General features: G+C 48.3%; 7 protein-coding genes across 7 annotated transcripts; 3 read left to right on the top strand and 4 right to left on the bottom strand.

Moving 5' to 3' along the window:
- Positions 1 to 1,543: 1,543 nt before the first annotated feature.
- On the bottom strand, positions 1,544 to 3,117 carry N7489_010383 (uncharacterized protein; the record flags this gene model as incomplete). The annotated part of the gene is made up of 3 exons (XM_056716132.1): positions 1,544 to 1,749; positions 1,800 to 1,865; positions 1,941 to 3,117. The coding sequence occupies 3 exons, from the start codon at positions 3,115 to 3,117 to the stop codon at positions 1,544 to 1,546; spliced, it is 1,449 nt and encodes a 482-aa protein (XP_056563754.1).
- Positions 3,118 to 5,777: 2,660 nt separating this feature from the next.
- On the top strand, positions 5,778 to 6,450 carry N7489_010382 (uncharacterized protein; the record flags this gene model as incomplete). The annotated part of the gene is made up of 3 exons (XM_056716131.1): positions 5,778 to 5,971; positions 6,060 to 6,326; positions 6,387 to 6,450. 3 exons carry the CDS (start codon positions 5,778 to 5,780, stop codon positions 6,448 to 6,450), a joined length of 525 nt encoding a protein of 174 aa, XP_056563753.1.
- A 516-nt stretch (positions 6,451 to 6,966) lies between these two features.
- On the bottom strand, positions 6,967 to 8,401 carry N7489_010381 (uncharacterized protein; the record flags this gene model as incomplete). Its single annotated transcript, XM_056716130.1, has 5 exons — positions 6,967 to 7,289; positions 7,339 to 7,420; positions 7,476 to 7,597; positions 7,663 to 8,038; positions 8,108 to 8,401. Coding segments are annotated over 5 exons (1,197 nt in total), but the record flags the coding sequence as incomplete, so codon positions are not given.
- A 761-nt stretch (positions 8,402 to 9,162) lies between these two features.
- On the top strand, positions 9,163 to 10,987 carry N7489_010380 (cytochrome P450; the record flags this gene model as incomplete). The annotated part of the gene is made up of 5 exons (XM_056716129.1): positions 9,163 to 9,408; positions 9,553 to 9,805; positions 9,883 to 10,001; positions 10,065 to 10,835; positions 10,895 to 10,987. 5 exons carry the CDS (start codon positions 9,163 to 9,165, stop codon positions 10,985 to 10,987), a joined length of 1,482 nt encoding a protein of 493 aa, XP_056563751.1.
- A 374-nt stretch (positions 10,988 to 11,361) lies between these two features.
- N7489_010379 (uncharacterized protein) lies at positions 11,362 to 12,905 on the bottom strand (the record flags this gene model as incomplete). Its single annotated transcript, XM_056716128.1, has 2 exons — positions 11,362 to 12,623; positions 12,686 to 12,905. The coding sequence occupies 2 exons, from the start codon at positions 12,903 to 12,905 to the stop codon at positions 11,362 to 11,364; spliced, it is 1,482 nt and encodes a 493-aa protein (XP_056563750.1).
- Positions 12,906 to 13,095: 190 nt separating this feature from the next.
- On the top strand, positions 13,096 to 16,034 carry N7489_010378 (putative DNA mismatch repair protein (Mlh3); the record flags this gene model as incomplete). Its single annotated transcript, XM_056716127.1, has 2 exons — positions 13,096 to 13,342; positions 13,396 to 16,034. 2 exons carry the CDS (start codon positions 13,096 to 13,098, stop codon positions 16,032 to 16,034), a joined length of 2,886 nt encoding a protein of 961 aa, XP_056563749.1.
- Positions 16,035 to 18,093: 2,059 nt separating this feature from the next.
- N7489_010377 (guanine nucleotide exchange factor) lies at positions 18,094 to 21,660 on the bottom strand (the record flags this gene model as incomplete). Its single annotated transcript, XM_056716126.1, has 2 exons — positions 18,094 to 21,078; positions 21,130 to 21,660. 2 exons carry the CDS (start codon positions 21,658 to 21,660, stop codon positions 18,094 to 18,096), a joined length of 3,516 nt encoding a protein of 1,171 aa, XP_056563748.1.
- Between the last annotated feature and the right edge of the window lie 4,627 nt (positions 21,661 to 26,287).

Genomic DNA, 26,287 nt, shown 5'->3' with positions numbered 1-26,287 from the left:
GGTTTCATAGCCATGTTTATACCCCTAGGTGGAGACAAAGACACTTCCTGCTTGCAGCTTTCAGACAGCCTCATTTGTCCCATTGACACGTAACTTTGCACTCAGGCGATACATCACCTAAATTTTCACTCTTCAGGAGACCATCTCGTTCTACCGACACATGATGAGCCAATACTCGGCCATAAACCTCAGGGTAGTGACGCTAGTGACGTCAACACGAAGCGCGACCTGCCTGGCCCATCGTGGGTCATGACCATGTAACTTCAATGTCGCATGATATTTCCAGCTGAGAATTCAGGGTTGCACGGCAGCTGCCCTGCGAAAATCTTAAGGTGACCGCTAGTTTCCGCAAGAGGGCCCGCTTTCAGCTGAGCCATCTTTACCTTTTATTGACAACTGATTGGCTCTGATGCAGTGTAACGTCATGCTATAGCATTATGAATTCGTTTATGTCGATTATCGTCACGCTTTTCACTACTTCGTGAACATATGCAAAAGGTTGTCGGTTGCACTCATGGGCTGCCGCGTATGGATTTCATTGTTTTCTTCCGCTGTCGTATGATGCTAAGCTTAACTCTGTGGATAATTGATTTAACTACGCCGTATAGCGATATGTACCCAGCACCTTCTGTTGATTGCTGGATTGCAGAATGAGGAACATTTTATAAGCCTTTCAGAAGGCCCTCGAGAATAAACATGCGGAAGTGATGGGTCTGCTCACGTATTGTGGGGATGATCTGCTGATCGGGGACTCCGGGGGATCTCGCCTAAATTTGTCAGGCAGGAGAAGGAACTGTGTGAGGAGATTGACCAGGGGCTTATACCTGACGGATCTTTACTCGTTATATATTATGTACTTTTCATTTTTGTTTCTTTTCTTTTCGTTTTTCTCACCACTTGTGATCTTGGCACTCGCGCGACCTCTATAACCTCAAAAAGCCACCGTCGCTCTGGCGCTCAAATATGCAAATAGGAGCTGTGCCAGTGGCATGACATTATTGATAGGTTCGTCTCGAGACCCGCTCTTTACGGAACGGGCCGCGAATTAGAGGGCTCGGCGCCGCTAGCATTGACCACTGGCTCTACCTACCTACACAAGATAGGTATCTACGTAGGTCATGGCCAGTGGCAACCAAGATACTTTGATGCAAAGCTGGTTCTGGTAGTTCTCCCTGCGCAATAAGCTTGCAAGGACAGGTTTCCCGATCCTACTGTGCAGCATTTGAAAAGAAAAGAACAACACTCTGCTATCAGTCTATTAGATTGGGGGTCAATTACAAAGAAAAACGAAATCAGACTTTGCATTCCAATTACAGTATCGAAAACCCCAAAAAGTAACATGAAAGGGGAAAAAAGAAGGAAAGCCTATATCATGGCTCAAGTAATCGACCAAGGGAAATATATCAGTCTGCTGGTTTCGCAGGTGATTTTCTCCAAGAGTCGACTGTGATTATTGCCGCTTCCGTATCCCAGCATTCTATCCTCCGAAAGTACCTTGTTGTTTTAGACAGCCATAAGGTTGTCCAGCTGTCCAGCTTTCAACTTAAAGAAGCTGCCCAGAACTCCAATCCGAGTGCTGAGTGGGGACCATGCCCTTCCCGGTAGATCGCATGTAACAGGTCTTGTCTTTGCCATTTGTCTTCCACAGGAATCGCACACACTTCTTGTCCTTCGCGCACTGCTCGGCGCAGTCTTTGAAAGAGGCCGCCCTGGGAGTACGGAAGTTCGCTACTCCGCGGGCGTCATCAACTATCTAGAAGTCAGCATGTCTCTGCTATAAGTTATTGAGGGAGACAAACGTTTAGCATAGTGAATCTTGAATTGCTCATTTCCAGCGCTGATGATGCATTGATCGTCGCCAGGCTCTGTGACCCAGTGTTCAGTTTCAGTTGAAAAGCCAGAGAGTGACATTACAGGGGTCACGGGATTTTATCGCTTACCGGCTTCGACAAGGTTCGTACGGCACTTCCCACCAGGGGTTGATGTATTGCAAGCGTTTATCTTCTCGTTGAGCGATTTGATCTGCGACTTGAGTTCGGTGATCTCGTCTTCTTTGTCCTTGAGATCCTGATTCAAGCGGCTTCTGTCGTTCTCGCACTGGTGCTTCTGATTGTTGAGCTCAGCCTTCTCTTTCTCACATGCACGTTCATCCTCGCGACACTGTTTCCTCTTCTCTTCAATTTTAGCAGAGTCAAGCCGGCACTCCTCTGCGGCTTTTTCGGATTCTAGCCTGCCGAGTTCGCATTGCTTCAATTTTTCAGGGTCCGCCTGGTTGCTTTCGCACATGTCGAGATCATGCTGAGCTTGCTCTAGGTTATCATTGCAGATTTTGTTATCGTCAATGCACTGGTCCCTCTCTTTAGTGCACTTTTCGCACTCCGGTTCTGGTTTGGTTATGTCATCGTCATCTTCATCCTTCTCGACTTTAACGAGTGTCATGAATTTGTGCACAGGCCGCTGATCCTTGTTGTTGTTGTCTGCGACGAAGAAGCAGTTGCCCTTTGCGTTCTCGTCTAGAATTCGGAAGGAAACCGCCTCACAGCCCTCGGACGCGCAGCGCGAGGCACACTCGAAAGCGTTCGCTGCCTCTATTTTGGTCGGATTGACGCGCAGCATGGTCCCGCAGGTCCATTTCCATTTGGCATTATCAATAGAGACCTCGCCTTTTTGCTGTGTTGGATCACTGCAGCAAGCGTTGCGGTCATTGGACTCCAAGCAGGATGAGGATGTTGATATTTCGGTGAAGCTAATCCAGTTTCCATCGTCCTGATGGTCCATGTTGTCTCCCAATGTGAAGAAGCAGTTCCCGCGGTTTGGGTTGCCGCGTGTGTTGAAGGATGATGCTTCGCAGGACGGGTCTTCTGCACAGTGTGTCGCACAGTCGAGAGCATTCTTGGCCGTGAAGGGTTTGCCGAAGGAGTCGAGTGAGATATATCTCGATCCGCAAGTAATTAAGAACGTGCGGTCGTCAATTGTCACCTTGTCAGAGGGCGCCCCATTGAGGCAGCACTCGTTAGGATTACCGGTTCTCAGGCATTCTGAACTGCCGCCGATCGGTGCTTGGTCGGCGAAGGCCAGAGCGGCGCCTAGCAGTAGAAGGGATGATTTGGCAACCATGGTCAAGCAAGAAACGAACTCTGGTTGTCGTGGAAAGACAAGGACAGCAGGAAGTGCTCAAAAAGCTTCAATAAATAGTACAGCGACGAGGCCATCAGGCCGTCTACAACCCTTTTTCTCGCCCTCGCGTTGTAGCCCCACCCCGATACTCAGATATGATGTAAAGTAATGCTGTCATTAAGGAGAGAGGAGGTGTCAGGATCATAGATCGAGTGACAAGTTACATTGGTAGACCTGAAAGTGGGTAGCTAGGACCTCTGGAATGCTCAGCTGAACCAGTTCAGCTCAGCCTTCTGCCGGATGTGGAGCTGTGAGATCGTAGATCCCCCGACATCCTAAAAGGAGGGTCTCAGCCATCTACTGCCGAACGAATAGGATCGCCCAAAAGGTCGCAAAATAAGGGTTGCTATTGAGTGCCAGTGAGGTTGCTACCTGCAAGGAGGCTACATGAACTATACTCAATTATCCAATGCTCTCTGCAATTCTGCATGCAGCGCACATTGTAGGTCCTACATGATGCTTTCATAGTTCGCCTAACACCATGCCCTTTTTGTATATTTCATTTATGATCATCGGGACACTGATGTAGGGAAGGGTGGTACCGGTGTACTCCGTATACCCTCCTAGGTAACAACCGCTGTAATAGCATAGGATGGTGAAGTAGGATCTTGTCGATTTACCCGGTACCCCCGGGGCTATTCTTACATAAGGGAGAAGACTACCTACTACGTAGGTAGCCATGGATGGATGTTTTGCGAATTTGAATACCAGGTTACTACACGCACAAGTCGTTAGCTCAAGCTCTTTAGATTAGCTGGAATGAATGTTTTCCTGCTGAGATATGAAAGTGTCTAGTTTAGTTAGTACAGCTCCGAGCACAAAAAAAACATTCTAGAAGACCGAAAGATATACTCTCTAGCTAAGAACCAATTCGCCTTCTCAGAAAGTCGAAATGAACAGACACTTCAAGCTTTATATATATTTCAGTGAACCTGGGTTCCTCAGTTGGTATTTGAGTTAATACCTAGTTAGCGTGCGCCTCCGCCATAGTATAGCAATCAGCCCTGATGACTCGGTTCCTGTCATCTAAGATAAAACCAAGCTCCTATACCACTCTAGCATCGTCAATCAATATCTTAGGAAGTCTATAAGATTAAACTAAAAAGGGCACTAAGATTCTTGTTGGATTTATGGAATCTTCCTCAGACATAGATTACACGGCCTTGTTTCGGGATCAGCTAGCTATAGTGATGGGATTCTTGGAGCAGGTCGGATATCAACCCCAGATGAGAGCAATTAGGTCTACAGGGTTCTTTGCTTTCTTCCCGTATATTACATATAACAAGTATAACCAAGAAACAATACTATACTATAATGAATAAAAGATTAAGAAAACAGCCAGGTAGGAAACTACAGGCATACAAATATAGCTTGTTGAGTTCAGTAAGTTACCAATTGAAGCGAGCTGGCCTAAGATTATGAGGCATCTAATAAAACTCACCGAGTGTTCCACGAATTCTGGGCGGCGTTACCCTTCCTATTGCCAATATAAATATGGGAGGCAGTTTGAGTGACCGAATAAAAAGGACCTGGTTAAGCAATATTTGACGGTTGTACATCGTTATATAAGTGTGGAAGGATGAGAGCTCTGGGAAAATACGTCTAGATAGTACAACGTGAGTTCGCACTGATATGTCGAGTCCCACCTAGTGAGGTATGATCGCGACGGGTGTACAAAGGTCCTTGCCAACTAGTGCAGTCAGCTACCCTATGGCCCGAATGTCGGCAGTTAGCTTCAGCTCACGCTCTCCGACGAGAGAGGTCAATATAAGGCAGAACTGGTATTCCGACCTCTAGTGTAGATAACAAAAAGGCTTATCCGTTGCGGTGCTTGCCCATATTCTTGCCCGGCTTAGAATTGACAGGTTGAAATATAACAGATACGGGGTCTAATTCCGGTCCCGAAGGTAAGGATGCCCGTTGTTTCAGCCGTAATTTGGTTTTTCTTTTATGTACCCTGCGAGACGTCGCACTGCAACACCCTTGGAGTATTATGCCCACTTGTGCGATTTCACAGGATATGGATCAACTCTATGAAAGCTGACGAGACATTGCTCAGCTGGCCAAAAGAGAACAAACAGCACTTACACATGACTTGGCAAACAGTGCAGTGGGTGCATGATTGTATCTTCGTACTGAAAATCCCCTGCTAGGTGTGTCGAATGAGGCGAACGACCCGAGAGCAACCTGCGAAAACCGTATGAACAATAACACGGGTCAAATGGTGGGTAGGGGTATTCCATTCCTGCTTTCCCTCTAGCTAACATAGTATTTATATTCGCCTGAGAAACATCACAGGAGAATTGCCAGTTTTATTCGGTTGCTGGAAGATGTCCGCCGGTGATGTGATATTCTCGCGGCACCTATGGGACGTATGAGCTCCGAAATGTCCATCGGGATCCTCCGGGACATTATTACGCAGCCTTCCACAGAAACTGTCAAACCCGAAGTCCTATCTAGCCAAAGTAACCATGTTCGGGGGCAATAATTTGTTGCAGACCCCTCTCGTTCACGCTCCCCACTGCCAATATCATCCCCAGTGCATCAACAAGCCTGAACATAAGCAAAGCATGAGAAAGACCAACCATTCGTGGTCAAGCATGGGCCAAAAAGGTCTGCCATCTATATCAAACCCCTCGTCCTTCCGGTTCGTCTCAGGTCAACCGGTGAACGATAGCGGCAACAACAAGAAGCAACACAGCGGGACTGGATATCACGAAGATGGCATGGAGAAAGACCTGGACGAGCTTTCTGACGAAGAATGGTTTCAGACAGGAGTTGACTTTGTTTTGTCGTAAGTATCCGCATCTTCCGTTGATATTCCCAACATTGTCCTCACGAACCTGGAGACTGGAACGACCATGTCTGTCGCATATCTCAAGCCCACAGCCTTCGGGCCATGCTGTGTCAATGCAAGGCACGCTGCTACAACTTGCACCCCCAACCCTCGACAGCGACTCGCGATGGCAGGTTTCGGCGGAAGTTTTTCAAAAGCTGTTCGAGATGGCGGACAAGCTTGACTTGAATGGGTACATTACTCCCGTCCAAGCGTGGAACAGGATAAGGGACCATGAGAACTTCCCACGATTGACGCGTGAGAGATTGAAAACACTGCAGAATGCCATGAGGCCTCATATCAAGTGTCAGGGGTGAGTAGCTTGCTTTTTTCTCGATTGCTAATTTTGTGTGCTAATTAATATATACTGCAGATTCGCAGCAATCATGGAGGAAGCCATTTTCGAGATATTGCTAAACAAAGCTCTTGGTCCGTGATTAATAGTTCCTTTATCCAATATTTGACCAAGCTTTGATTTAATGCCTGTTTCTTTTCTTTTCCTTTTTCCCACTTGTATTATCTGCCCTTACCAGGCTTCAAGAATATATTTCGTGCCTCTTACAAAGACCCATTGTGTTATTCACACTGAATTAGTAGATAACCTCTTCTAGAAGGCTCCGCAGTCAGGTCTTATTGGCCACAATGCTTGTCCATTTGCCTATGTGCCTTGATAAAAGTAATCCAAATATTCATTAGACTGATAAAAGGGGACAACTAGTAAGCTGGTGAGGAGTGTCTAGGTAGCGACAAAACCCGAGCCAGCACATAATGCGCAAAAACTACGCAGAAGGCTCCAAGCTTTTGACTGAGATAAAGGAACTAGGTCGATGGTCATGAAACACAGATGAACCCGTCTGTTGCGGGTTTTTTTATTTATGACCAGTTTAAGAGCCCTTGGTACGGTCGACCGCTGCCTGTTGCTTGTAATTATTCTTTTGTCTCGACGAAGTCCTTTATGAGCCATGATTATATGTCACTGAGACCTCTGTTATCATGTTGATATTTTCACCCTTCGGGGCAATAGTCTCTAGGATTGCTGTTTGGCTTCCCATATCGTGGACTGTCGTATGTCCAATGTCCGTCTGCGTTTCGCCCTTGGAGTTGTCGAAGACCTTGCGGTTGGGGAGCGGGTGTGGGTACGGGATCATGTTATAATTGTCCGATGATGTGTTGGGGAATATCATCGTTAAGAGAGGCTTAAGCGCGGGAATAGATGCAGCGGTGATAGCGAGACCATCCTCTACAGCTGCCCAGATCAATAAGGGAGCAAGTTCCCCTAAGCAAAGAGAATAAATTAGTTTTATGGCGAAGATGGAGAAGATAACAATTGGTGACGTACATGTGAAGTCGGATTTGGCCGAGAGCGCCACAAGATGTATGGTCTTGACTATGGATGCTGCGCCTGCGCTTGAAGAGACAAGTCAGTCAGTATGTGGGATCGACGGTGTAGGGTCTGTAAGACTTGCAAGATTCCAAGGCTCATTGCGAAAGCCACACCAAGCTTTTCCTTCTTTCTCATTTGCAGTTTCCAGACAATAGTCCACGGTAGCAGTGCTAAGACAAAATCTTGTGCTCCAGAATAGGCTGCAGGAGGGAATTGATGCATTAGTCGTCAATAACGACCCAAGGGTTTCTGCAAGAAAACTTACCACCAACAAAGAGAGCGAAATTGGTAAAGACGTCCGGCGGCCAACACTCCGATGGAATCATTGGATTCCACAAATGTCGAGGATCCCTGCATTGCAGGAAGACAAATAGTGCAGCCAAGATGTTGACAATGTTCATTGTAACAATCACGAACCATAGCACGACAACCATCCATCTCTGGACCACAATCCGAAGTAACGTGACAGCAAAGGACGTCTTGCCGAGGGTGCATGCCATGATTGCCAAACTTTCGCCAATATTGCACAAGAGGGCCACCTGGATCAGGTTATTTGGGGCTTTCTGGACAATTTCGAGGTGTTGTCCTAAGCCCAGAGTTGCAGCGACATGGCAGACAGCAGCGTATGCAACGAGACAACACTATCAAGGGATTGAAGTCAGTAAAATCATGTCAAGTCCGACAGTCACGAAAAGAGAGGAGACCCTTACGATTGCCGCAATTGCAATGCCGTCATCCCAGCCAAACACTCTCCGCATGTACACTCGCACATACAAGCGCATCAAAACGAAGACCAAAGGAACCATCGACATCGTCCACATCACACCCTTCACCGTAGGAGCCTGGCTCTCTATCGGGAGATGTGCACCCCCATTAGACGACATCCTGAGCGTTCGCCAACGCTGCGCAGAATCACAGTCCGGGGTGTACCGTAAATCTAGAGATTCGACTTCCCCAGACGTGGGCATGCCACGAATGATTACACGCGCATGGGACTCCAGGAGAGCTGAGCATTGTCAACAGGGTGTCATAAAAGCTAGAACGCTAGCCCGTCCCAAGAACATGGAATATGGGGGCGAATTCCGAAAAAGTTAATATTTGTCACATAAAGTGGAGCTCATGTTTTCTAGGTGGATCAAGAAAACATCCAAGGGATCGGCTTACGCCGCTTTCTCGATTTGAACCAGTCTGTCATCCATGGCTTATGCTTGGATTCGCTTACCATGGTAGTGGATTTGTTAAGTCAACAATAATAATCATTTTGCACGAGCTTGTTCTTAATCGGCTAATGAGAGCCGCTGTCACAAAGCCATGGTATCTCGTCGGGCGCTAGGGCGGCGCCGCTAGAGAGCCAAGGTTGTTATGGCCAAATTGGGAAATTGGTTTTATCGAACAGCCATTCACGATCATCGGCAATCAATCACCGACTCCACATTCCGTTCACCCCCGTCTGGAGACGAACGCTAAATCCCACTTGGATGGAGTTCCCATGCCATTGGAGAATTGTCAACGCTTGTTCGCGCCGTTCATTTTGTTCCCCGCAATGGCCCACGTTCTCACGCCTGGTGTTAAAAAAGGGCGAATCACGCCCCCCATAATCTCAGCAGCACTAGCCCCTAGGATCTCCGAGGGGCTTTTAAATGCTGCGACTGTCAACCGCGTTGCCGGCTCGCGAAAACCTGACTATTGGCAGTGAATCGAGTTTGGAATCGCCTTGCTACACTGCACGTACTTTTGTGTGTGCACAGAATCCACATCTGCCACGATGTCGGAAATGATCACTCTTCCTTCCAGCCTGTGGGCCCAGGCCCTGGTCACTCTGGGTCTGCTTGTTGTGATAAAGCTGATTTCAGATGTGTTCTTTTCGCGCTTGAGGTCCATCCCTGGCCCAGCATTGGCCAAGGTCACTGATTTTTGGCGCGCGTCTCACGCATATGGTGGACGCATTGATCTCAAGAATGTCCAATTACACCGGAAATATGGCACAGCGGTACAGGTCGGGCCCAATTGCGTGAGCATATCAGACCCGAATCTAATTCGGACAATTTACTCCACGCGCAATCCCTGGAAAAAGGTCGGATATGTCATCTCCTAGTCAATATCGTCCTTTTACGTGTGAGAGTAGGCTGTGCTGACCTGTTGTAATCATGTAAAGAGTGATATGTACCGTCCCAATGACGTGCTGCTCGAAGGCCATCGACTGTCGAACCTCTTCAACACCCAGGATGAAGATTGGCACAACCAGAATATCCGACCTATTCGGAGCCTTTGGTCCATGACTAAGGTTCTGGAATACGAGCCTTTTATCGATGAGACAATAACCAAGTTTGTGGACAAGCTAGCGCTGAGATTCGTCGATGGCGATAACGCAGGAAAGGTTTGTCCGGCAGATGAATGGATTGGTTTCTGTAAGCATACTCTCAAAGATCTCAAAGATCCCAAACACCCAATGGGACCTGGCATAGATAGAACCTAACACGCATAGTTGCCTGGGATGTCACCGCCAACTTCAGTTTTGGTCGGCACTATGGATTCATTGATCAGGAGAAGGATGTCGACAATTTGATCACGGACTCGACTGCTGGCCTGAGATACTTCGCACCGGTAAATACCCCGATAGAAACGATTCGGCGTGGCTGAGGGTAACTGACACGTACGTCCCACTAGGTCTCTCAGATCCCGTGGGTTGACAACATCCTCGACAAGAATCCGATTAAGCGAATTGGGCCCAAGCCCACCTTGACAGGCGTCCTGTACGCCTTCAAAGTCGTCGCCGAGTATCAAGCCCAGCTCGCTGAAAAGGAAATACCCGCTGGTAGTGTCGACCACACCCTAGATAAATACGTGCAGCTGAAAGAAACGTACCCCGATATGGTCGACGATAATCAGATTGTCAACTGGCTGATGCTGAGCATTCTTGCTGGAGGCGACACGAGCTCGGCCACCATGCGTGCTGTCGTTTACTACCTAGCGAAGTCACCCGCTGCGACGGTCAAACTTGCCGCCGAACTCCAAGCCGCCGGTATCTCTGCCCCCGCTCCATGGAAGGAGATCCGCGACTTGCCGTACTTGGATGCCGTCATTCGTGAAGCTCTGCGCATCAACCCCGGCATTGCCATGGTCTTCGAACGTGTCGTTCCGGAGGGTGGGTTCACGCTTCCCGATGGACGATATCTCCCTGCAGGGACCAAGGCCGGGATCAACCCCTTTGTCACTAACCGTGATTTCGGAGTGTTCGGAGATGACGCCGATGACTTCAACCCGGACCGCTGGCTACAGGGCAAGGGCGAAAGCCCGGGAAACTTTGAGGATCGCCTGCGTCGGATGAAGGATACTGTCGACCTATCTTTTGGTGGTGGAGGCCGCGTTTGCATGGGCCGGTATCTCGCTATGTTAGAGATCAAAAAGTTGATTGCATCGCTGTACAGCTCGTTCGATGTAAGTGGTTCATTGGCATTCTTCGGATGCCAGCTTCTTGGTGCTAACTCGGGGTACAGATTCAACTGGTGGACCCCAAACATGAATGGAACTACCAAAATGCCTGGTTCGTGTATCAGTACGATATGCCCATGGTAATTCAGCGCCGATGAAATGGGGTGCTCGTGTGCCAATAATGGATGGACATTAACAAATACGACATCATGAACGTGTGGAAGCTAAGCGACCAGAGCCGGGATCTAGCAAAGGTCTAATGGATACGCGAAAGATCTGAAATCGCATGCGATATGGATTGAGTAGAAACGAATTTGTCCATACCGCATAGGGTATCAAAGTCCCAGCCTAGAAAACGCCGCTAAACCATTAAGAATATCCAGGCCCTTGGAAAGTCCCCGTGCATCAAGTCATTATGTAGTAAAGAATCGCTGTTACTTCGTTCAAGCTTCCCGACTGTCCATGCGTAACTTCATTCAAGCGTACCTCGCCGTCCAATTGTGTTCGGTAATGGTACGTGGGTGTGTGCGATTCATGTCTTGAGCCGCTCAACGGGAAAGCCATGCTCATCTTTAGTCATGGCTTCGTCTTCGTTTTTCTCACCTGGTTTTCCGTCATTGCCTTCCTCGCCGGTAATTTCTCCCCAGCCAGAACTTCTTCGACTCATGCGACCAGTCATAGCCAATGGACTGCTAATGCCCCCAGTGATACTGGCGGCGGTACTGTCATTTCGACTGTGTGATTGGACACCGCTGCGAATGCTGGCCGTATCACCGCCGGTGGTCTGCTTAGTGGTGTACAAGCCACCCCGCTCCGCAGTCGTGCTAGCTAGCGGAATTGCTCCGGAGGCCGAGTACACACTGATGCGTTCAGCACTAGCAAGACCAACAATACTTGGTCGGCTCAGTACACCCGAGGTATTGAACACAGAGGTATTCGATGCTTCAGTCGTATTTCCACTCAGAACGCTCAGCGGCAGGCTCTCCCGACTACCGCCGAAAACAGAAGAGGGAGCCAATCCGCGTACGGATGCATTGGTATCGAGGGAGTTGCGCCGACGACGCTTGGATGAGCTCGCCAAGGTGAGAAGAGAAGCGTTATCGGTCAAGGCATTGTTTGCGGTTGCGGCGCTGTACGTCATCGCATGGCTTTGGGGCACGAGGTGTGGGGGGACTGCAGTAGCGGGTGAGGTTGGAGGAAATTGGTGGGAAAATTGAATCTGCTGGTTTGAGGAGCTCTGTGTCGAGCTGCCATGGTGGTGTCCATTGTGGTTGTTTTGTGTGTTGTACAGTTGGGTTGAGGGTGCCGTCGAGTGCACAGTGGTCAGGGTAGTGGTCATGGATCGAATCGAAGGTGCAGGCGATGAGAAGGTACTACCCTCGCCACCCCCATGGGTGCTAAATCCTTCAGTCCCAGTTGTCAATGTGCCTGCCTTGGAATACGCCGCTTCGGAGAATGCGGCGTCGCCATTGGTTGAAATAGTTGGCGCAGCGGATTTTGCGCTAGTCAGGGGAGCCGGATTCTCATAGCCCGAACACAAAGATGGGTCGCTCCTGGAGCGAGATCCTGCACCATAATGGTCATCCGTGTATGAGTCGGTCGGTGTCTGAGTCCCTGTGTCACGGTTGATGGTTCCAGAAAGCGGGTATGGGTTGTTTTCTTGATCGCCCTTCTTGCCCTTATTACCAGTGTAGCGCTTGTTGGACCATCGATTTGTCGTAGAATCCGAGGAACTCTTAAGGTTCGCCAGGCGTTTCACCCAGTTGGAGAATGGACGGCGACGTGCATTCCGGTCTGTTTTGTATGAATCCCTTAGCAGCGGTTCACGGTGGCCAAAAAGCACAATCTGAACTTACCATGCACCCTAGCAGGACCATCGGCAGTAGTCATTCTAGCTTGAAGAGGCAGCCTAGTCACTATCCTCTCTGGCTTGTGAAAGGTCAAAGGTAGGCAAGGGAGCAGAGCCCTGGGGATCCAGCCGCGCCGAGGCAGATGGAGCAGCGGGCGGGGAGACTGTTTATCCGTGCACGTCATGTGCCTGCCTTCAATGTTGCCTCTTTGACTTCTATTTGACATATTCTCAAAATTCTGGACGTTGTATACATTTCCTGAGTCATTTATGATACTTATCGGGAGGGCTCAAGCAGCGACAATGGCATGTGATCATGAATGAAACTCTTACTTTTAGTCGTGTTTCCAAAATCCACCTTGGGATCTTTCTTGCATCTAGTGGCGCAATGCCCCGGTGAATACAACAACTGCGTCAATGCCTCCTTCTCAGTCAATGATACGAGCGCTACCTTCTGATGTGATTGCAAAGGTCAAATCATCTACGTCCATTGTGCATCTGACTGGTGTTATTCTGGAGCTAGTCAAGAATTCTTTGGATGCTAATGCACATACCGTCTTCGTCACTGTCGATTTCAAACGTGGTGGCTGTATTGTTGAAGATGATGGCGAAGGAATTCCTCCAGTCGAGTTCGAAGTTACAGGAGGTCTAGGCAAGCCTCACCGTATGTCTCCCAACCTTGACGCTGTAATGTATGCTAGCTAACATATGGAATAGATACATCCAAATTCAACCTGGGTGGCTTGTATGGCCATCGGGGCTTGTTCTTGGCTTCCCTGGCCTCATTGTCTCTACTCACTGTAACTTCTCGTCACATTGATCATGGATGCACAAACTCGATCATACTTCATCATTCGACGCCTGTGGCTCGGCTAACCCCTGCGCCTCCACATCATGCGCTTCGCTCTGTCGACCATGGCACGTCTGTGACTGTCAACGACCTTTTTGGAAATATGCCAGTTCGCGTCAAGAGTCGAGCTCTCGCTCTTCAGCGATCAGACGAGCTAGAACGTGAGTGGGACCAACTCAGGAACTCCTTGGTGTCTCTCCTTCTAGCCAATCATCAATTCTCAAAATTAGTCTTGATCGATGTGGAACGAAATAAAAGGATGTCCGTTCGTCTTGGAAATGCCTCCATGCCCGAAGCACGCATCTCTCATGATCAGAGGGAGTTCGATCTTAAACGTATCGGGATGGTTCTCACACAATCTGGGCTAGTCACACCACAAAACATCGATTCTTGGCATGAAATCTCAGCATCAGTTTCTGACCTCACAGTTCGGGGAGCTATATCTCTCCAGCCCAGCCCAAGTCGGAAGTGTCAGTTCATCTCTTTGGGAAAAGAACCCCTGCTGTCCCACAATGGCTCGAACGTGCTGTATAACGAAGTAAACCGGCTATTTGCTTCGTCAGATTTTAGTAATGTCGGAGCCATGTCTAACAGAAGCTCTGTTTCACATATTACACCTTCGGTGAATCAGCTTGATGCCGCAAGTAACGCAAGTACTCGAAACTGGGCAAAGCCTGTCAATAAGTGGCCAATGTTCTACGTTCGCATTGACACAAACACTGTTATACGGTTGGATGATGATGATGCATCTGAGCACCTTCCGGAATCTGCCAAATCAGTTCAACGTATAATTGATGTGCTTGGGGCCATGGTCCATGAGTTTTTGAAGCAACACGATCTCCGCCCTCGTAATGGCAGAAAGCAGACCATTTCGTCAGATCAAAACCAGAGTATCCGTTCCAAAGCCTCCCCACCAGCTGGCGGTTCTCATGCCCCCTTACGACATGGTCGGTCGATTTCGAGCACTGAAGAGGCGTTTAGCGGTCGCTTGAAAATTCCCTCATTTCCAAGAACCCAGTCTCTGAACTCTGGTCAATCCTTCAACAACTGGTCCAGAGTGAAAACCGCCAAGGATCTCAAAAGACGTTCTCCGACCCAACGAACGTCTGGGCTTTCTCATGCGACTCCTGATGTAATGCAGGGCAATAGCTCCTTGCCGATTCACCCTAAACATAAGCCAAATCGTCGAGATGATGGCCAGGAGTGCACCATCCTTCCAAAGCCCCCGTATGAAAGGATCCGTAGTGGGGACAAGGAGGATCTGCCTGGAGACTCACCATCAGACAAGATGATCACTTGGATCGATCCGCACACCAACTTGGCCTATATGATCAATCCTCGAACGGGTCAAACAATGAACTCCCGCAAGTCATTAGCTACCCAGCGTTCCCCCACTGACTGTGTCGAACGCCCGTCCAAGAAGCCTGTGCAAACGTTTTGGATAGATAACATGTTGGGGGCATGGGACAACCCTTCCTTCAGCCGAACAGAAATACCAATACCAAATCTAGGCGCAGAGGCCGCCGGTCAGCAGAGTACAGCTACTTCTTCACACGACTGCTTCAAAGGCATTGGATCACTTGATACAGCGCAAGTTGCCAAATATCGAGGGAAACTCCAACGTCATGCGCTCGAGACTGCCGACGTGATAGCCCAGGTGGACAGAAAGTTCATCTTGGCTAAGGTCCGTACGGCCCCCATCACTCGCAATTTGGAGGGGCCATCAAACGATGTCCTGCTTTTAATCGATCAGCACGCGGCCGATGAGCGATGTCGAATTGAACAGTTATTCGGGGAAATGTTTGTCTCTGCTGGGCTTGGTGAGAATTGGGAGTCGGGTGCTCGAGTGCGAACTGTCCAAGTCGGTTCTTTGGCATTTGAGGTTTCATTGACGGAGGGTGATCTCTTCCAAAAGTATACGAGTCTCTTCTCAAACTGGGGTATTGAGTATGCGACACAAGGCAAGACCAACTCTACTGCCTTGATCACCGTCCATACTCTTCCTGTCCTAATAGCCGAACGCTGTAGGCTCGAGCCTCATGTGTTGATTGACTTGATGAGGCGTGAGATTTGGTCAAGTGAGGAAGATGGAAATAAGCCGTTCCTGTCGAAGAGAACATTCGAACAGGATATCGAACTATCAGACAGCGACGAGGTTGTACACCAGAGATCCGCCTCGCGCTCATGGGTTCAACGGATGAATGGGTGCCCTCAAGGCATCGTGGACCTTCTCAACTCCCGCGCCTGTCGCACTGCGATCATGTTCAATGACCCGTTGAACATCGAAGAGTGCCAGGCGTTGGTCTCCAGCCTGGCCCGTTGTGCCTTCCCATTTCAATGCGCCCACGCCCGCCCTTCAATGGTCCCTATACTTGATTTACGATCCCTCCCTGAGACTGCTGTTTCATTGCCGCTAGACTTGGATACCAGTGCATCCGCTTATGATGATAATTACGACATGACTTCGGATTTCGTGGAGGCGTTTAGAACACGTTATGTAACATAATTGGTTAGTTCCTTGGAAGGCTCTTCTATGGGAAATTGGGGATTCTGGTAATTGGAAATGCGCGAAACTGGACGAAAATATGTACATTAGCTGATACATCAATCAAGATTTGCCAATTATTCAAACTCGAACCCAAACCACTCGTCTTTTGGCGCTCATTTTGTGAATTCTCCTGTTTAGTTTTAGGGTTTTGTGGACTGCGTGCGAATAAGATACAGACTCGGCATCACTGCGGTGATCTTTCGCTTGCATCTGCCTATCCTCCTTACAATGACAGCCCAAAGTCTCAAATAAACTGACATGAAATCCCTGTCGTCCACTTTAGCCTCTACCATGAGCGCTCAAACCTGTTTTGAAGGTTTTACGGTGATATGTCACATTTCCTCCAACTCAAATTAACAAACAGAATACATCTCGGGTCTTCAATACATCATAAAACAAACGATTGAAACAAACAATCCCTTGAGTGTTTACGTCAAGTCTAGATGTGACATGGTGACATAGCGAGGTGCAGCTGGGCACTCTGCATAGTACTCACCATGTACGGAGAACTCCGTAAGCCTGATGGATTTCATATTCTTGCATGAACGCGCATCGGCCAGATAGATCGTGCAGGACATCGAAGATTTCAGTTTGAAATTGACGTACATATTTCATATTTTGCAGGGGTCCGACGCTTACGGAGTATCCATAGGCACTCGCACTACTCAAATACCTCAACGCAATTGCAGCGGTCTATCGGCTGTGGTATACAGTCGAGGGTTTTCTTGCATTCAAAACTAAGGTGTCCTCCGCGTATCTCTTTGATGGATATGTATTGTCAAGAAACCCCTCCGTAGACTTGGCGGAGGGGTTCATGCAAGGATCAGCCAGCCACGGACATAGTGATAGACGGAATGACACTGCAGCCGGTTTACGCGGCCTTGAATAGTGATGCTTTATGATATGATATGAATACCATCAAAGCATAAAGGCAATACAAAGCTCGTATATACGTATGTATCTGGTATAGCAAACATCAGATTGGAACAAATGATGGTACTTCCATGAACCTTATCTAAAAGCTACATCTATACCTAGGTACTTTTGTAGGCCTCACGGACGTTCATTAGATAGGTCTGTCAAGAGGTTCTAGTCAAGCGTATTTATTCCAAGGATTTTATTTCCGCTGCTTGGTTTACTTTTGGTGTTTGGCCCAGCCTTAAACCGCGAATAAGATCTTTGAGCTCAAATCTTTCGGATGCGTCGCGCTGGATTACGGGTCAGTTGGTGCCTGTTGATGGTGGGCTCTCACTGGTACGGTAGCTTTTGAGCTGGCTTGTGGGCTTTTATTTGACCATCATTGGTAGCGATGGTTGCAGTCGGTTTTCTATAGTATTCAGGCAGAAATATGAAGGCAGAATCCGGGGTAAATCATCGAAAGTCCTTAATTTGGATAGCTTGGGTTCCTATGTCTCTCTCACTTAGAAAGCCCAGACATTCACTACACGAGGCAAAAGCAGGGTTACAGCTACGATGGACGCAGAAACAGGTAAAATTAAAGCGTATTTTGCATTTTAGGCAGCTTTTAAGAGTTGCTCCTGTACAGAAGCCGTGAGGCAAAAATATTGTCTAGAGGGTATCCGATGTAGGAAACGCCCAGTTGACAGATAACAATCCTTTTTCCCGACCTGTCCTTGTTTCCCCAGCCGAAAATAAGAACAGACATGAAATTAAAACAAAAACAGAACAAGCCCCTTGGTAAACTCCGTTTGGGTAGTCCGGGGCCCCGTTCCATACATAGCCGCTTTTCCAATGCTACATTTCTCAAACGAGAAATTGCAAAACAAATCAAACACGCAAGTACCACCCAAGAATAAAAAAAAGTAAATAGGTAAGACAAGAATGATGGATATTCACAGATCACAAGAAAATGGGTTTGGGGGGAGGATGATGCAAGTATGCATAGTGGAACAGTTAAGATGATGTTGGTTAGAACAGTAAATCGGGAATAAGAAGAGGTCATCAGTCATTAGGTTGCGAAGGATGGTGTAGGTGATTGCGGGTGGAAGGGAGTGATTTATCCGTGTGTCGTGACGGATTTCGCCTTGGATTGGTTGGTCCATGAGAGGAAGTCGAACTTGTCCTTGGCATTGTCGAGCATGGAAGGAATGGACTCAGATTGGGACTGAAGAGTATTTCCGCTGCGGGAGGGTTCTCTAGGCTCAAGAACTAGAGAGCGGCGATAGAAGGTTTGTGCGGTTGTTTCACCGTTGGAACGCACGCGCACGAGTTCATTCTGCATCCAAGCCTGAAGCTCCGGAACTTCGGTTAGACGGTAGGGGATCTGGAAGCGTTGGAGCTCGCTGATAATGCGAGCTGTCTTCATGTGCTTGTCGAAGTTGATGACAGCCATTTCACTGTCGTCGGTGGAGAGCGTACGAAGAGATTGGTTGCCGTGGTCGACAAAGGTGAGGTCGGTCAGGTAGGTGCCGACGAATGGGAGACAAGGGGGCACGTGATTCTGAAGGCGTTGACGGAGTACGGCGTAGTTGCGGGACACATCCACGATGCTGCGGAGCTGCTCGAGGGCAGTCTTGGTCTTCTGCGATACGATGTCCCAGGTCTTCTTCAGGCGAGATATCATAGACAAGTTCAATGAACAAATGATAGCCATAAGGGAGTCGTAGTTGTTCAACTCCAGACACTTGTTCGCAATCTTGACCCAGTGCTTGATGGTTGCGGCCCGCTTTTTGGGCTCCTCGAGGTACAGAATGGAGTCGGCAACGAGGTGGGCAAGATCAGTCGACAGAGTTGACATGGCCCGGACATTCACAGCCAACGAGCCTGTCTTCCTGGTCCATTCCGTGTCCAGGAGTTCTTCAGGAAGGATCGAGCAGAAAATACGCGACTCCTTAATAGTGAGCTGGCGGGCGAGCTCGAGTGGGTCGAAGTCAAGAATGGTAATTGAGGCCTCGCCGTTCTTCCATTGCCTAAGCAAGTTGTGTTCCTTCTTGCCAAGGACGGGGGGAGGTAGGGGGGTATCGGGGTGAATGTATTGGGCAATGGAAGTGTTGGTCTTGCCCATAGAAGAAATTAAGCGAGGCACAAGCGGGCCACCAACTGCGGACACCTTGTTGGCCAGATCAAGCAACCGCTTACCAGCAGTGGGGAGATCTACCATCAGTCGTGTGTTTGCGAAGTTGATGATGAAGTCAAGGGCTGTGTTGTCACGATCGTGGCGCCAGTGGGACTCGAGCCAGCCCTTGAAGATGTTGTATACACGGAGACGGACAGGTCCGGCGGCATGGGGTGTGTCACCAATGTATTCGAAGCGTTCAGCGAGGGCCTCGGCAAACTCAAGAGGCGTAGCGAAGAGACGGAAGGTAAGGTAGAAGGTTGAGACAAACATGGCATCGGGGGTGGATTGGTGAGCAGTCAGCTTCTCAATAAGAGCACGCAGACTACCGCCCATCACCGAACCTTCTTTGTAAATAAGTTCGTGTGCGAATGTCTTTTCCAGGATGTTGGCCTCAGTCTCCTCGTTCTCCTCGGCGAGGGTCGAGTAACTCAGACTCTCCTTCAGTGAGTGAACGGTGAAACTACCTTGGAAGCTACCCCCAATATCAGGTGAGGTAGCCCGAGTCGAGGTTTGCGAGACACCACTCATCTCGGAGTCACGTGTGTGGCTGTGATATGTGAAGCTGCTACCATTGCTCGTGACTCCACGCCCAAATGATTCGCTCACGTCAGACTTGGGATGACTTTCAGGGTAGTTGCTGTCAGCAGAGGAGAAAGAAGAGATGTTATCCAGATGGGTGGGGAGGATGGCAGAATTAGGTGTTGAAGAAATGGCGGTGGTGTTGGCGGGAGAATTTGAGAGACGAGACTGGAAGGATGAAGGTGTTGTAGAGTCGGTGAGAGCAGGTGTTGGGGGAGAGTATGTGGTGGTGGGAATCTGAAGAGGAGGTGGGGGAAGGCGGAGTGACAATTCCTGTCGCTCCTGTTCTACGCCAGTCTCCGGTTCATCTTGTGGAGAGGCAATGCCAGGCAAGTCCTTGCCCCTCTCTTCAAAGTGTTCAGGGTCAAGCTCAAGGTCACCAATTTGCTCAAGCACCAGGCGAGCCTTCGCCAAACAGTTTCCAGCTGCTCGTACACAGTCAGTGGCAGCATCCACAAGGCGTTTCCCTTCGTCTGGCATGAACACAAGATCATCGTCTGGTAGGTGTGCGGGGCGGAACACGTCGCGTGCAGCGTGGACAAGCTCAGATAGCTTCTCACACATTGACTCTCGTGCCTGTTCGAGGAACACGCTGCGGTGGGTGTCATGCTCACACACCACCTCCACGACATTTAACAACTGCCTACACGACTGGACAGCCTGCTGGGTGGTGACAACCAACTCCGTCGAGGAGCGGGACTGCATGTGGAGTCCGATAAACGAGCCAAGCACACCGAGGAAGGCATCATATGTCGTCCCGAGGCGTTCTGATGCCAGGTTCTGGGCACTGATGGCAGTAGAAGGACCTGAAACTGACATACGGTGAGATATAGAAACCCGTTTCGTAGCGACGGAGACCGGTCTTTGATCAACCATCTCAGTGCGCATCGATGACCGACTCATATCCATACGGCTGTGGTTCATTTGCCGCGATTCCATCCGTGATTCCATTCGTGATTCCAGCATTCGCGACTCAGATCTAGCAGGCCCATCGTTCTCGCCCAAGTTGAAACTTTCGGATGCAGGGGTCGGTGGCATGCTATATTGGTCTATGCTGTCGCCGGGTCCATCCATCTCAGCAATAGTCCTGCTCAAGCCTACCTCCTCATTCCACACGTCGAGGAATCGAACTCCTCGGGTCACGATCTTGAAAGCCTTGAGAAGCATCTCATCCAAAATGGCCTCAACCTCATCTTCCGAAGGAACCCCGTTGGCAACTTCCTGGAATTTCTTCGCAGTTTTCACCAGCGAAGACAGGTCAGACAGCAAAGCCTTCCGGATTCTGCGTAGTCCGTCGAATCTCCTTACCAGGGGTGACTCCCGGGTAAGACATTCTGATTTTTCCTGCGGAATTATAAGCCCTGTGGTGTTTTCTCGGTTCTAATTGGTACTTACCAGTAGGAACCGGACGCCAGCGATAGGCCCTCTCATCAAGTCTTGGTTTCCAAAATCTTTTAGTGATGACCCGCATCCTCCTCGAATGATATCCCAGAAATCAGTCAAGGCCTTCAATAAAGGACGCATAGGTAATTGATCGTATGCTTCGCAGTAATTCGTGGGCAACCAGCCTCGATTCCCAGAATCTAATAATGTACCATCGGCCCAGCCATTGGTGTGAACGGAGTGTACCAAAATGATATCTCCCTGGTCCAGAGGGAGTGTAACAGTCGACGGAGAGACATTGCCGGCCGGGTGGAAAGGATAGAATGCGCGCAGATAGTTGTGAAAGACAGGTCTTGGGGCCTCGGGTTGATCCATGTTTGTGTCCTGGGTGTCTTTTGGTGTTAACGGAGGGGTCATCTCTGATGAGCCCCAGGCGGAATAGAATCGACTCGGTATAGATTTAGTGTCGTTGCTCGACTCGGATAAATTCGAATTGGATTTCGAGATCTTTAACGGGGGGATGTGTGGCTTCATTGATTCCATCTCTTGTCCGTTCCGTGACTGAGTAATTTCTTCTCCAAGCCGCTGAGGTCACTGACCGAAGGCGTTTACTCGGTAGGTGCAATGGACATGGTTCAGTGAATCCAACCAAAAAAAAGACCAGTATCGAAGGCAAGTGGCGTTGGATAATCAAGGATGGAGGGGAGGTATCGGATCGCCAGAGGCTGGTGTTGATCCTACACAATCTAGGTCAATTGGCGCTCAAGGATATAGAGTATAGGGATTGAATGTTTGGAAATGCCCCAAGGAGGTTGAGGGCTTGGAATGCCAGGAAAGGGGAAGGATTTAGGAACTTTGAACTGGACATACAAACACAGAAAACAATATTAACAGGTAATCAAAAACTATAAACAGATCCAAGCAGACTTCCTTTCCAGGAGTCCGAATATTCAAGGTCCCGGAGGGATGAGTCGTAATGAGGTCAAGCCAATATCAAGGGATGAATGACCCAATGGGTAACCTAGGTAAATAATGCAAATGCCTATGAAGGAGAATTGAGGCAAGTGCAATTGAACCTTGGAAGGACCGCAGCAAGGACTGTAAATGACGAAAGAGGGATTCCCTATTAAGGTAACGCAAGGGCGGAAGGGATATAAAAGAATGCTAAGTATAAGTATAACTCGCAATTGCCACCGGCAGCAATACAAAAGTGAGGAAGAAGAGCAAGAAGAGCAAGAAGAGCAAGAAGAGCTTTGAAGTAAAAGGGGAGAAAGGGAAAAAGAGGGAATTAAGTGGAATAATAGCTCTGGAGAGTTCGAAAGGGCCATCTTCTGGGACTCGATCGGGACGATCCACGCTCCACTGGTACTGGGCCTGTATGGAGATGTAATGTACTCCGATATAATGTGACGGGTATCATACAAAAGTACGTATTTACGTATTTATAAATTCTTTCCTTTTTATTTTTGGGTTTTTTTCACTTTATATTTTCTTTTTTTAAATTTCAGACTTTATACGTTTAACTCTTCCAAACTGCTGGCTCTTCTTCTATCTCTTATTCCAGATTTAAAGATGGAGATCTCCAGAAAGCAGTAGAAAAAGAAAGAAAAAAATTGAAATCGGAAATTTGAAGGAATCCCTCCTTTCCCAGATTTGGCCTGTCTATGATTGTACTCTGAATACCGTAGACCCTCGGCACCCTCCACTGGTACAAATGTACAAATGCAGAATGTACCTCCTACACAATAACTAGGCTAAAAGGTACATCTCTCATATGTACCAAGTCTAGTCTAGCACTGTCCACCTTACATCTGCCGAACTTAGGTACTCAGAGTACTCTGTTCCAGACCTCCCACTATTCCCCCTCCACAAACGCAATAAATCCTCCATTTTAATTTGTTTACAATTGAAAGTTTCTCCCGCCTGAGACCAATCATATTGCCACAGCGACATAAATCTTGTGGGGTTAAGTCAGGCCATGTCTTAATGCATTGACCGTGTGCTAGAGCCTGCAGGGGGACTCGATCAATCATTAAAACTGAGGGAAGGGGATCTTCTGGTCGCCTGTCACCAATATCTTTCCGGGATGGGATCGACAGCGCAGCGACCGGGCCCCAAAGTGACAGCAGCCAAAAGTCTTTTTCTCCTAGCCGTTATGGTTTATTTTCACCAGGTTGCAAATATTATATCCCTCCGTAATCCGTACCTCACATAAGAAAATCTCAAATCTCAAATCCCTGCCCCTTGTCCAGACCCCGGTCTCTATTGACATCCGGACCAAGCTGTATGTACGGAGTACCATACTGAGATCCCCCTCCATCTTTTCTTTTTCCCCTCCCGCGTGGGGCGATAACCACAGGAACAGGTTCGCAATTGGCAAACAGGATCCACAAACGCGAGCTGTGGCGAGTTGCGAAAAAGTCGAACACTGTCGCAAAGCTACCCGATGCTTGCCTATGTTGTAGTGAGGCATACTTAATCCTAGCTAATTCCAAGCTATGTGAAGCCACGGGGAAATTCATGACGCGGACCCGCTCTTGTCTAAGACCTGGAATAATAATAGATGCGAGGATACGGGAGTACCTTGCCGCATGAAAATTTTTGATGTACTTTTGTTGACTAACAATAGAATGTGCATTGCCCCTCGACCCAGAATGAACTTTGGAATACTAGGTATCTTCTGTGAATACTTTGATGTGGCACACATTAATGTTATTTGACCAACACGTTCCAATGATTCTTTTTAAAATAATTGGACAGAAATACTCGATATTCAATCATGGGTCAGGGTCGAAAGTCGCAAAATTGAATAATGACAATATAGAGGCGAATTTCGCCCTCCCATGGTCTAGGCTTGGAGTAATTGGAGATACTAAGTATGGAACTTGTAATACACTATGACAATGACATCCATACGCTATTCTATTCCCCCTTTCCCCATCACAGCGTCGCACGTCCTCCCGCAGCTCGACCAACGGATTCGCAGAGCTAAGTGAACTTGGTGATTCTGCAGTCGCCAGTCAACATTGAAATGTGCAAAACGCATACTTATTTCTCCTAAGCACGCATTGGTCACACGTCACATGTTCTGGAGTCTTTGCCTCCTTGGGGAAGTATAGAATTGCTAGTTCCTGATAACTAATTTTTGACTAGTTAATGTAAGTCAGCAAAAAGCTATCAAGCCGAGCCAACTAGAGCGAGTGAGCAGTGTCGGCACAAACAAAAATAATAAAAAAAGGTCCGAACCCGCCCCTCGTGGGGTCCAATCGATGGCTGCCATAGTAGTGCAATGCAAGCCCCCTCCATATCATCACATCAGGGCAATCGCAGAAGGCGATCTGCGGGCCATACCTTCAATGGGTGGAATGTCCGTGCCGGAGGCGGGTTCGAACCATGGGACGGAGGTGCTTAGACCAAGTCTCATATCTCTGATGTCGACGTGCTTTTTACGGTCGCGTATATAGATCGCGTAGAATATTGAGGCTTCTCAAATGTACACCCAGTTTGGATATAGTCTCGTTTTGAACTTATTGTCTCTCGAACTCTCTAAAGTAAAAATACAGTGAAAAAAAAGTCGCACAATGCAACTTATAGAGTGATACAATTGACGGGTCAGCCCGCGTCTCACACTGTTTGCTTGTCTCATCTCGATATTACCTACAGCACAGATCAATTACCCCTACATATGTATGTGCTTTATTAGCTTAACTTGCTAGTTAGTTTGCTGTTTGTTTACCTAGGTAACTTTGTACATTTTCGTCAGCAAGCTGCAAAGCACACGAGCACATCACATCCCGGCAGACTCGTGCCCAAGTAGTGGGGCATGCACGGTCGTTCTCCCAAAGTACTTTGTACTAACTAGTATATATCCATTGTGCTGCTGTGATGCAGGACCCGTCTAGTTGACAAGAGATCATCGGGGAAAGTGGTATCGTTACATATATCTGATCTGTTTAACATGTTCACCGAGGTCAAGAAGCCCGACCCGCATCCAGGCAACCATTTTAGGTAGGAGCCTACCTAGGTCGAAGCTTGGGGCCAGTCTGGATCAGGAATGGTTTCTGTGATAAGACACATGTTATGTCTCTGCTTATTGTCAGTCGTATTTTTGTTGCTGTGAATGATTATCCTTCGGGTGATATTTTGTTGGGCTCTAAGGTGTGTAGGGACCCAGGAAGCAGAGAGGAGAGAGTTGTATTGGGAGAGAAAGGAGCGAGCTCCCATACAAACTATCTAGTTCAGACTACGAACGAGGGGTTGATGCCTTGAAACCAAGCCGTCCAACACAACATATTTCCAGCCGAGGATATCTCTCCGAGTGCGACGTGATCTGTCTTCTCGTGCTCCTCGCGTATAGGAAATGAACGGCTCAATGGCAGGGTTAATCAGCAAGACGCTAATCTTTGGATTTAATGCTCATCTCATACTGTATATTAGTTAGCTTTGTGGGGCCAATTGCCGAGGCAAGACCAGGGAAGCGTGCTAGATACCTGAGTCGATGTCTTGGAATATCAACGTTGGCATCCGAGAGTCAGTGGAACGTGCCAAATAGCGAGGTATATGCTATGCGGTCAGAGTGGTGGGCGGGGACCTACATGTAACTATTGTATGGACAGAGCCTCTATTGGATGTAAGCGGTATGGAGAGTAGCTTACTTGTAAGATCTCTCCTGTCTTATCGATATATATTCATGAACACACGGTAACAGCCGCTTAAAAAAGGTTGTATATTGGACCACAACCTAGTTGCGTATGGCTCAGCAACATGGAAGACATATATCCATGCAATATATCATCAGGATCTTCTGGTAGGAAGTCCCATGACCAACACGTGGGCATGCATTCAGACAATCCGAATTCTAGCTGTTGAGACAAGTCTTCAAGTTTATGTTGTGTCACCTCGTGGCATTAATTGTTGAGATGCGGTGAGCGGCTGAGGCTGAAATAACACTGCAGTTTTATGCATAGGTAGTGCATGTACCTGCATTCGACTGCAAGATCGCGCTCCAAACCTTGGGATTTTGGTTATGATCTCAATAAAGTCGGTCTTTGCATCTTACGTGATTCGATATGCAAAGAGCGCTAGCATTCATTTCTCTAAAGTTCATAACTATGCTTTCTCACCGAGTTTTCCAACGTTCTATTGATGGCTGAGAGCGCGCCCGTTTCTT

The sequence above is a fragment of the Penicillium chrysogenum genome (assembly GCF_028827035.1).
Source record: "Penicillium chrysogenum strain IBT 35668 chromosome Unknown utg000005l_segment0_segment0, whole genome shotgun sequence".
Classification (NCBI taxonomy): domain Eukaryota; kingdom Fungi; phylum Ascomycota; class Eurotiomycetes; order Eurotiales; family Aspergillaceae; genus Penicillium; species Penicillium chrysogenum.
This window is presented reverse-complemented; position numbering and strand designations above follow the sequence as displayed.